At 47.3% G+C, this 12,161-nt stretch overlaps 1 protein-coding gene across 2 annotated transcripts in view; it reads right to left on the bottom strand.

Moving 5' to 3' along the window:
* LOC122379021 (smoothelin-like protein 1) overlaps nucleotides 1-12,161 on the bottom strand; it is a 44,536-nt gene extending 32,375 nt beyond the window's left edge. The window contains exon 1 of one of the 2 annotated variants that reach the window (XM_043360867.1): nucleotides 11,424-12,161. In XM_043360867.1, coding sequence (XP_043216802.1) covers nucleotides 11,424-11,447 — 24 coding nt within the window. In that variant the 5' untranslated portion in view covers nucleotides 11,448-12,161. The remainder of the gene's footprint in view (nucleotides 1-11,423) is intronic. The other variant, XM_043360868.1, reaches the window with a different exon arrangement.

Raw genomic sequence — 12,161 nt, forward strand, 5'->3', positions numbered from 1 at the left:
TGGTCACACACATCGTACACGAATTCATTCTCACAAACGCACACCCAATCACACTTCCCGCGAGCGGGTCGTCACTAGCCGGCATCGGTCTGTTGCTGGAGCAAATACCTCCGCAGCTCTTTTTTAAATGGGCTCAGGCCTAGGTCGCGAATCGTTTGCGGTAAGTCATTAAAAGCGGTCACGGCTGAGTATAAAAAGCGTCTCCTACCGGATTCTGATCTAATGGTAGGCACATTCAGCAGCTCGTTATGTCGCGTGTCGCGCTGATGAACATGTCGTCGAAGCGTGAGGCTGGCGGATAACGTCTCGGGCTGAGAGGTAGACAGAATGCGCTTTAACAATGTTAGCTTGTGAAAAAACATGTAAATTGCGCGCCGTAAGCCACTGCAGTTCATGAAGGACGTCACTCACATGATCAAATTTTCGACGCCCAGAGATGACGCGTGCTGCGAAATTCAACACTTTCTGTAGCCGACCAGTTTGTGTGGTGTTACAGGTTCCGTAGACACTAAGACAGTAGCGAATAAGTGATACGACTAGAGATTGGACTAGAGTTGTGAGCGTCGCAGAAGGTAAAACTATGACGGCAGTGACTCAAACCGATTAAAATGTCTGTGCAGCGTCGAACCACATCGTCAGTGTGCGCGGTAAAAGTCATAAATTGGTCGAATACGACACCCAGGTTTCGCACCATGAGAGAACCGGAGACAGTCGTGCCCATGAACTTGATAGAAATGGTTTGGTACCTGTCGAAGATTTTGTCGAGTGCCGAGAGCTATGAGCTGTGTTTTTTTAGCGTTGATTTTCATGCCATTTTTTGCCAAACCAGTGAGCAAGTTGCGAAAGATTACGTTCCATGGAGCTAACAAGGGCACCAATGTCTCCGGGCCTGCCACTCACGAGAACCTGAGTGTCGTCCGCGTACTGCACTATGCACGCGTCATCAGCATACAGCGGCAAGTCGTTGGCGTAGATGCTGTACAACAGCGGACCGAGCGCTGACCCCTGGTAAGTTCCGATCGGGTTCGGCAGAGGCGACGACAGATCACATGAGCCTCGCTGGCTCCTAGCTACTACTTGCTGGTAGTGGTCCGCCAGGTAGCTCTTAAACCAGCGAGTGTCTACATTGTACAGCTCCAATTTTCTCAGAAGTCCATCATGAGGTACAACATCAAAGCACTTTGATAGATCTAAAAGGCACAGAAGGGTGATCTCTTTCCGGTCCATGGCCTCAAACACTCTGTCAGTTACAGCGAGTAACGCTGTGTCGGTCGAGTGGTTCAATCTAAAACCGTGTTGACTAGAGGAGAAAAGGTGATGGGTTGTAAAGTACGTAAAAAGCTGTTCATAAACGACACGTTCGGTTATTTTGGCGATGGTTGGTAGGTCCAGTCCACGTCGAGGTAAAACGCCTCACCGATGTTTCTCGGAACTGGCAGAGTTCTGGTGAAACATCCTCTCTTCTATAAAACGTGCACTATATGATCATTATATGAGCAGACTGGAAAGAAATTGTGATGACTCTTTCGGGATATATAGCCAAAAATGTGTTTTTGAGTGATTTTTATGTTTTGTTGTCATATTATGTATCATGGCGTTCTTTTATGGTCCACATCAGGTTAACGACTTTTATGTATTTTGAACAACTATTGTCTAACGCTTATCATGCCGGGTTGGTTCGTGTTAAATTATGTCTTGCTGGAGTGCAAAGCGTTGCTCTCTGACCGAACTACGTGATGGGGTAAAACGCCCCAGTAGGTCGCGGGGTAAACGCCCCATGGGGCGTTTTACATGTTGTTCGGGCTACCCACTTTCTAATGTTCGGTAGCTGGCGAACAGTAAGTTTCTATGCCTTTATGTGTATTTTTCTCAGCAACTGGATGGCAAAGGAAGTATTCTGTAAACATTTGCATTGCAATAATTCATTATTTGGTCTTATGAGGCAGGTGAAAAACCTGCTCATACAATAGTGTCATAGCTGAACACCTGACAGGATGGAATGTGCTAACTTCAGAGCCGTGCCTTCAGAGGTCTAACGGACAGGTCTCACATAAGATTAAGCCAACTACCATGTTAAATCTGCAATCTAAAGTATGGGGCTACTTGCTCCAGGCCGTGGGGCGTTTTGCCCTGGGGTTGGGGCAAAATGACCCATTTGCAGTTGCTTCACAAATCACTTCCTAGCTTGGAGTCCGATCATAAGTGAATGAATTTGAGGGGTGCAATTTAAAGTAAAATGTCCAAGAACTCATTGAGCACAAATTTGGCCTTCCAGGTGATGTGGGACAAAGTTTATGTAGCAAAATAAATTATCTGGGGCGTCTTGCCCTAGGCTACCCTATCGCACACGCTGCTGGAAATTTAGGTGGAGTGGGGGAGAGATATTTTTTGTCATACATATTTTACATATTTTTACATATATTACATATTTTATCTATAGCAAATTTACCCGACTAGAAATAAATTGTGTTTGCTTACATGAACAGGTATGCGTGGGATAAAACGTAGTCCTTGAACGAAAGCCGTTTTAGCGTTGGCGCTGATCTGATCTGCCGAGTCGAGTGGGCTTGACTCCCATACTTACAGCAAGGTCGGATTAATTCCCTCGGCTTTTCACGAATGCCTCGCGCAATGAGAAAAAAAAATATCAGATAGCCACAATATAGGAGGGCGCAATAAAAAACCTTAACCCGCGCCCCGTAGGGGGGGGGGCCGAAACGGCCCCCCCTGTCCTTTTCGGTCGATATCTCCTAAACGGCTGGAGATATCGCCACCAACCTTTCAGGACCCCTCCGGGCATCAATTTTACACATTGTGACCAAAAATTTTTCCAGAGGCTATGATAGGTTGGCCACAAATGACGTCAGAGTGACGTCATGTTCTGTCATTTTCGACCGAAAAAAGACCTTCGCGAGAAGACCTGTCAGGACTACAGCTTTGAAGATACAGAAAAATGATCAAGACATAAAAGGTGTAGAATTGACAGGGCTACAAAACTGCTATCTCGAATTTTTGAAATTTTTGAGTTTTGACCCCCAAAAATTAAAAAAGCATTTTTTTGGATATATTCGCCAAAAAAATCCAAAAAGTTTTTGAGTTTCGAAAAAAACGGAATATATGTGATAGTGCCTACCGTCTTCTATCTACATACCAAATTTCAGATCGATACCTCGTTTTTTGGCCAAGTTATAGCGAAAAAAAACTGTTCAAAAATGATGACGTCAAATTTTCAAACTCAATTTTTGGCAATTCTAGAACTCGTAGAGCAAAACGAAGACCACCATTAGACTCCCCGTGACGAGCTGCATCGAATCGATACCCATTTTATGCAAAAATATCAACTTTGAAATTTGACCTAATTTGACCTGACCTTGACCTGACCTTCACAAAAACGTGACCTAGGCTGGCCCCAAAGGCTGCCTAACCCACATAATCGCATTTGTCATGTAAAATGGACCATAAAACATGTATCACACGACACATTCATATTGTGACCCCCGGTGACCTGATCTCGCTGTGACCTGACCTGGTATCAGTGACCTCAGATAGCAAAGTATGTGTTTGACGAACAATGTACCATCGATGGTTTTCAATAAATTACCAATTTACTCGCTTTCACAGCACATTTCTTGAATTGCCTGTGAACGGTGAAAATCTGACCTTTGACCTGACCTGTGACGTCATCGGTTTGACCTAGGTCAATGAAATTTGGTCACAAGGTAGTTCCCGGGTGGGGCTATCGAACGCCGTTTGATCTTTGAAAATCGGCCGGTAACTTTCCGAGATCTTAGGGGGGGCCGAAACGCCCCCCCCCCCCCCTACGGGTGGTAGGGTCCGCCGGTAGCCCTACGGGGCGCGGGTTAAAGGGACTATCCCACCTTCAAAAAAGTACCGTTTATGATTCGGAAACGTTACCTACTCATGATATTGTGACGAATTCTGCAAGTTTTTACGCGTATTCATCGTATACTTTTTGAGAGATTGCGACTTTTATATTTCATCGTGACGTCATTTAGATCGAATCTGTGACGTAATGAAGGATTAACTTCATGTCAATGTGGGGAAAAATTTGGCAGCAAATATATTTGCTCTCAAATATGACGCGGCTTATACAGTAACAAAAGTGTCTCTGATTGGCTTATTCGTAAATCAAGTGATACTTCACTTGAATGCGTGACAGGCGTTCAAAAGGCAAATGACGTCATCAGATTGCCGTTAATGGTTAAGAGATTGGGACTTGTACGAATTTCTTCAACACCACGAGGCTGCGGGGGTGGCGACCAAGATAGATAGTGGTTTCTGAACCTCGCCGCAAACTTGGCTATCTCAACTCAAACCTAATGTAAAGGTGGGATAGTCCCTTTAAGTGGGTGGCATGCCGCAATGCCGCATGCTGTCGCCGCGATTTGTATTCGACCGTAACTGAACAGCGGGTGGCGCCGTGGCGAGACTGAAGATAGGCTGTGCCGCACTACAGGGATGTGCTGCGGCACAGCCTACCTAGCCAGGCACGTCTGGTCTGGCAGTGGCCGTCCGGCCGCGCCGTCATTGCTACTGCTGCCGCAGCACGCTCTAGTAACGTTCAGCTGTCACTGAGGGATGCGGTGGTCCATGGCGTCCTATCCCCTTTTAACCCGCGCGGGGCTGGGGTCTCCAGCCGAACGCGCGGGGCTGGGGGGGGGGGAAATTTTACCCCCCCCCCCCTGTTATCTCCCCAGCTAATGGTCCGATTTGGAAAATTCAAACGCCAATCGAAAGATCTCATCACGAATAACTAAAAACATGTACTTAATTTAAAGTTTGAGGTCAAGGTCAAGGTCAGGTCAAGGGTACAAATTGCAAGTTCCTACAGTATCGGCCTTGCACCGTAGTTGCCGAAGAATGGAGTCATGGACTGAGACTGATTGCCCAAAACGTGTTCTTAGGCTACCAAAACAATATTCGTTGCATACAATATCATTCAGAGGTCAAGGTCAAGGTCAGGTCAGGTCAGGTCAGGTCACCAAAAACAAAATATAGAAAAGGGCATGTGCGACACATGTTTTATGGGTCATTTTACTCATAGAATTCAATAGGCACACTCAATAAGTGATATGGACCACCTCTGGATAAATTTCAGGTCGAGGTCAGGTCAAGGTCAGGTCAAGTGAGGTCAAACTTTGAAGTTGGTTGTTAAGGCCTAAAAAGGTGTCTATCTGATGCAGTTTTTCATGGCGAATCGAATGGTGCTATTTTTGTTTCCGTACGAGGTCTAGAACTTCCAACAAAATAATTGTTCAAATTTTTGTGTGTCGTGACGTCATAAAATGTTTAATAACTCCCACATTTTTTAACCGATTCTTCTAAAAATTGGTATGTACGTGCACATAGACCACTCCTCTGACATATATTCTGGTTTTTCGATGCACTCAAAATTTTGGATTTTATAATTATTTTCCAAAAAAAGTCAGTTTTTTGGAAAAATTTTGGCCAAAGTCCAAACTTTTCAAAAAACCGAGAGAGCAATTTGATAGACAAAGTAGAATTACGTATAACCTTTTTTGTAACGTCTTGATTCCTTTAAAAATGAAAATGTTAGCGGCGTTTGAAATTTTGCCGTTTTTGAGGCGAAAATGGCGAACATGACGTCACTAAAACGTCAATTTCTCAAAAAAATCGACGGATTTCGCTCAAATTTTCAGGGAACGTGTCAAATTGATGTAAGAAAAGGTACTGAAAGTTTTGCGGCGCTGCGCGCCGCCGTTTTTGAGATATTGCAAAAATTCGCGAGGGGGGTAAAATTTACCCCCAGCCCCGCGCGGGTTAAGACCCATCCCCTAAAAGGTCAGGTTAAATGCCCGAGGTAGGGGGTCTGGTTTTCGATGAATAACTTCGCCAACAGCTGTTGCAATGTCACGATTTTGGCACTATCGCAATCTTCAGGGTCAGGTGCGTCGAATAAGGTATTTATTGGAGAAGTCAGCTTCGGGTGATGATTGATGACCTCTCACCTCAGTTAAAGTACAGGTCAGTTCAAATCTGCTGAGGCTACGACCTTGGTCTCAGTAGGCTAAAATGAATACATTTCGATTCGGTAGCTCTTATAATTAGAAGGATGAAGAATAACATGTTGCTCATTTCTATCAGAAATAGAAAAATAAACCAAAATGGTTTATTTTTCTATTTCTGATGGAAATGGGCAACAGATTATTCTTCATCCTTCTAATAATCTCATTAACAGTGCTCAACACAACGTTCAAATACCTGAATTCGGTAGGTCTTTCTGAGTATCATAAGTGGATTTTCCAAAGCGCTAGCCCGATTCGATCGGGAGTTAAAAGTTATTGACGAAAAACTCGAACGACCTTGATTGAACGTAGTGGTGTAACATACCTATGACCTCACGCGGGGTACAAAATACGAACTATACCTGAGCGCTTAACCCTGCAAGGCAAGGGGCATGAATAAATGTGCTAATGAAATAGTCATAAATCCATTCTGGACAGTTAGCATATTTCTTCACCCTCCCTCCCCCCTTGACTTATACTGGTGAGATTGTGTGACGGACCTGACCTCAGGTGCACGGCTGCGGAGTCGATGAATTTTCGGTGACTCCGACTCCACTCCGGGCAGAACTATCGACTCCGACCGACTCCGCAACCCTGCCAGGCCTGCGGAGTCGATGGATTTCCGGTGACTCCGACTCCGGTTTCCGAAATCTACTCCGACTCTGACTCCGGTTACAACTGTCGACTCCTACCGACTCCGACTCCGACTCCGCAGTCCTACTCAGGTGACCTTTATTTAAAAATATCAGGGAAATGCAAGTCTTTGGCTGACAATTTTCGCCGCATGCGCGCATCGCAGGTAGTTAGACGAACCAATGAGCCGTGTCCGCCCATTGTTGGAACCAGGTTTTCTAATAGTTAGGTACTCTGTTGGGGGTTGGAATGTCCCGTTCCTGTCAAAATCTCTATTGGTGGAAGCCCTGTTGTAACTAGAAACTGTTTCGAATGTTATTGTTTTTATACATGAGATACTAATAGCCGGCCTTTGAGCACGCCTCGTTTCGGTGGCTCTGACAGCCGGCCTCCTGGCGACCAATAAACCAAAGAGGCGAGTGGCGACATTTCTGGCGGGTCACTTGTCACGGCAGCGCCGTAAATTATCAACCGCGCCCACCCGAGCGAGAGGACAATAACGTCTGTTCACGGCGCCGAGTGGAGCTCGAAATGGACGCCGCTAGGTCGTCAGAAGACAGCCCATCCGTCATCTGTGGAGAGCCCACTGACGCGTGATCGTGACACTTGGCTCATGGGAGAGCCAGTGCAATCTGGGCTGACACAATAGTACACAAACGCCCGTCGTTAAGTCCTATACAAAGGGATGGCATCTGACATCAATAGTTGAGTGTTGGACGAATACACAAAACGCAATAGTCTTTCCATTTCTCAGCATTTTGAGCCTCTCGAATCAGTTAGCCGTGAAGGAGGCCAATAACAACATTTAACAGATCGCATACCTGTCACACTTCAATGACGTTGTGTGAAAAGAAGCTGGCTCCGGCATCCGCCTCACTTAGCTTGAGTGGCATCTGAGGATTTAAGGCTTATCGGTGATCTGAGGTGAGCGATAGAGCGCTCAGCTGTTTCTGAATCTGAAGCCAAGTCCAGTACGTAGGTATCAAGAAATCGGCGCAGGCTAGATGGAATCGTCCGCACAGTGGCGGCGGAACACCTTCAATTAAGGGGGGGGGGGGCACTGTCGACTATTGGTCCAATTCTTTCCATGCAACGCCCATAGGGCTAATGTTAAAATGCGTAAATCAAAGGGGTACGGTGCCCCGGTGCTCTCCCCGTTCCACCGCCTATGCGTCCGTGACTGGGCGTCGACAAACACACAAGTCGGGTGTATCGGCTGCCGGAAAGGGACTACCCTGCGTAAATAAACCATACGTGCAGAGCTGGGCAAGTGCGTCCCTTTAGTGCGTTCCTGCGTTCTTGCGTACGTTGCCTTTTTAGGAACGCAAGAACGCAGGAACGCAAAGTTTTTCAAAGGAACGCAAGTAAGAGGAACGCACCACCCGAAATTTTGAAGCGTTCCTCATTTTGTGAAGTGCGAACCCTGCTATATCATGAAAAAAATGTGGCCGAACTAGAATTTGTCCGATGTAACAAGAACTCAGAACCCCCAGATAGGTAGATGAGTTGTTGGATATTGCTGCCAATGACCTCTGTGTCAAATGTTTGAATCTCGAGTAGGGGAAGCGGGGGTAACACCGCCACTGTGGGAAACACCGCCACCCCATCTGGCGGCGAAAGTATGAAATGTGAAGTGTAAAAATCCGTTATTTCCTATTGACCGCACGAAGGTAAGCGTCTTCTGATTTGTGTTCCGGTGTTTCAGTGTAATCGAAGCTCAATGTGGGCATTTAAAGAAAAATGCACATTCTCTTATAAAAATTCGATGAGTTGGGAGCACTTTTGAATGTCTTTAAGTAGAGACTCATCTTGATTTACTTGATTACATCGAAAAATAACTGATCGGCTTTGTCCAGTAAGATAAGTTTGCTTGAACCGTGTAGTACATTCTTACCGCTGGCGATTTTTGCTTGTGATCACTTATTGGGGAACACCGCCACCCCGTGGCGGTGTTACCCCAATTGAGGTTGCGGTGTTTCCTGTTTGTAGCGTGATAAGTGATGAAACTCCAAAGACACGCTTTATTTATGTTCGTAGATGTTCCTAAGTCGGGAATAAGCAGCTTATTTGATTTTTTACTTTATATTTTTCATGCATCCCGACCAAGCACTTGCCAGCTGTATAAAACTGGCAAACAGCTGATGAACCTATAGGTACCTATTTAGGTGTCCATTACCGATTATTTGCGAAAATTATCACTTACCGACAGGAAACTCATCGCACACGATCTCTGAACAATTAAAAGCTTTCGTAGGAATGGGTTGGGTTAACATCAACACCGGTGGCGGGGTTACCCACACAATTTGTAGGCAGCAAATATGCAAGGTATTTTTAAAAGTCGTGATACATGAAAACCTTTTAGGAGCATGCAAAATAAGTACCTAAAACACGTGAGAAAATGTTTAAATATTGTAACCAAAACAATAACTACCAAGAGACTTCACACATATTCTCTCATTTTGGCGAAAAGCTTAGGGGGGCGGTGTTACCCCCGCTTCCCCTACGTGTGTTTACCGGTAGAGGCGCCACTTGTCGGTCGAATCGAGGAAGGCTTGTTTAGATTTAGTGGTGATGTTTACTATTCGATTCGGTTTCAGGCATTAAATGTGTAAAGAAATATGATAACACTTACTTAGATACATCTTTCAACTTAACTATTGTTTTTAAGCAGGTCGTATTTTTGTTGAAAACCCTACGGATGATATTGGTAAAACGTATTTCAGATATTCGATTCGGAAAAGAGATGTCGAGTTGCTTTTCGGCCCCGCGTCGCCATTCTGGGTATTCTGTGATCGATTCGCCCAGTGTTTGGCTGGGCCCGCGCCGCGTGGTTCGGCCGTCGGCGGTATTTCTTTGTCCACGACTTCGGTTGTGAAGAACACGCCTGTAGTGTTGGACTGGCGCGATTTGCCTACTTTGTCCGCTACACGGCTACAGTGTTGCGTTGCACTGATTTTGGTATGATTTGCTGCTTGGTAGAGCCAGAATACAGCAACCGCCGCAAGTGCCAAGTTAGTTTGGGACGCAGGAACGCAGGAACGCTAACGCACCGAGCGAAAAAAAATTGTGGAACGCTATTCCAGGAACGCACTAACCGCGGCCGGAGGAACGCAGGAACGCTAACGCACTACCGAAAATCGAGGAACGCGCCCAGCTTTGCATACGTGTGGTGGTTTGTGGTGGGTGTCAATTCAGCTCAGTGTGATCAAATTGAGCTAGCGAGTCGGGAAAGCCACCAATGGACTCAGGAAGACCTGCCGGATCGAATGATATGCGACATGACCTCTTTCGACCAACTTCGTGACCTAGGGGTGCTGACCTGACCTTGACCTGAGGTCAACACCCCAAGTTGACCTGACCCGGACAAAAAGTATATCATTCGACGCGCCTGAGCGAGACGAACACGATGCTGCCAAAATCGGCGCTCTGCGGCCGTTGTTTGCGAAGTTATTCACCAAAAACTGAACCGTACCTTGGGGCACTTGACCTGACCTCAGAGGTCACCGGTTGACCTAGGACCTTAAAATCGGGTACCAATCTCTGCGTCTCGTAACGGCGCACACGCTCGTTTTTTTCCGCGACGCGCTAGCTCCACCAGGGGCGAAACGGCGAGGGGGGGGTCGTACCCGCCTCCCCCCCTCGGCCGGCGCGTATGTAGAAAACCAATAGGTCCGGCGAGGGTTAAAATGTGAGGCAATAGGTTTAACCCTCGCCCGTATTGGTGTTTTTCCAGCCGCGAACGAAAAGGGGGGGGGGGTCCGTTGGACCCCCCCCCCCCTTGCCGTTTCGCCCCTGATCGAGCTAGAGCTTCGCGGAAAAAACGAGCGTGTTGCCCGTGACGAGAGGAAGCCGATGATACCCAATTTTAAGGTCCTAGGTCATTGGTTTACCTTGCAGGTCAGGTCAATGACCCCAAAGGCGGGAAAATCGGGACCTGTTAGAACGTCGTAAAGTGTGGCTGCTATGAGGTTTTTCGGGGTGCTGATCACGAATATCATGTTAGTTTTGATCACAGATGATGTCTTCATGCATTTAGGCCAGGTCGGGTCAGGTCAGGTCAGGTCAACCAGTAAGGGTATTCGTAGTAGGTGGCAACCGCCTCTGACAGCTTCGTAACATGTTACGAAAGCACCAAAACTACTTCGTAAATGTTCATATGGTTGCTAAATTCGAATTCAGCTCCAAAAACTGGCCTAGAAACATGTAAAACTCGAAAAAGTGAACCAAGGTCATCAAAGGTCAGTGACCTGACCTGACCTTCAGGTGACCTTGACACCCACCCTAATGCATGGGGGCAACATCATATCACATGTTTGAACGCTTGAAACCACGAAAAGACTGCAAACGCGCGGCTAATGCGAGCCGACATACGCCGTATCGCGATTCCAGCCAAACATGGTCTCGAAAAGTAGGTCACAGGTCAAAGGTCATTTGGGTCAGGGTCATGAAATTTTCAGGGTAGGTGTGAAATTGATGAACGCGAGGGTACTGAAAGTTTCGTCGCGATCGGCCGCTTTTTACGCGAGTTATTCGCGAAAAACCATGGGGGGTCCGTTCGACCCCCCCCCCCCCCTATACGGGCGAGGGTTAAGGTGCCTTACGCATCATTTTATTCAAAATATCTATCGCAATTATTGACTTCGTGACAACCCGCATGACATGTCTCATGTGACTACAGCAAGACCTCACCGTAAGCCTCGATGGGGTTACAGCAAGCTCAAGAAGCCCAGCCAGAACACTCACCTTTTTGGGCGCCATGGGGGCCATTCTGCTGCTGCTACTGTCTCTGACGCTGCCGCTGGGTCTGACGTCTCCGAACCACCGCGTTTGGTCCGTCCAGTCCCGCCCACCACACCACCGGACACCACCGCACAGTCCACGTGGGCCGCACCGAGTTCCCCGCCACGGACCACGGACCACGGGCCACGGACCACGGACCACGAAGCGGCGGCGCAGCACGTGCGGACCACAAGGCGCAGAGAGACCACCGGCGACACCACGCCGACCGGGGCCGGCCCCGGCGGCGGCGGCGGCGGCCCGGTTTATTTTCAAATTTGGCACACGACCGACCGGTGACGTCAGCTAAAATTAGCAGGTCGGCCCGGCGAGGGTGACCCATCTGACAGATCGACGATCGAAAGGCGCCGGGGATGACCTACACTGCGACAGTGTCGTCTTCCGTCAGGGAGTCGGCGATCTTGTTAAGGCCCCAGAAGATACCTAGCCCAGCCGTTTCACGCTGAAGACGAAATATAATATCGCCTTGTATCGATGAAGTAGGTCAGGTAAAGCATATGCGGGATCTGTTCAGTGAAATGTCGGTCAGTGGTCACCGACATTCCACAAGTTCCGTCACTTCTCCTAACGGACCAGACCAAATGAAGACGACTGCTCAAAAGGTGCACTTTATGATCCAGCCGTAATAGAAGTTCATATCTTCCACTCGGAGCCATGAAGAATCCTCTATAAGAAGTTCATAAC

Source organism: Amphibalanus amphitrite, unplaced genomic scaffold (genome assembly GCF_019059575.1).
Source record: "Amphibalanus amphitrite isolate SeventyFive unplaced genomic scaffold, NRLGWU_Aamphi_draft 000069F_arrow, whole genome shotgun sequence".
Lineage (NCBI taxonomy): Eukaryota > Metazoa > Arthropoda > Thecostraca > Balanomorpha > Balanidae > Amphibalanus > Amphibalanus amphitrite.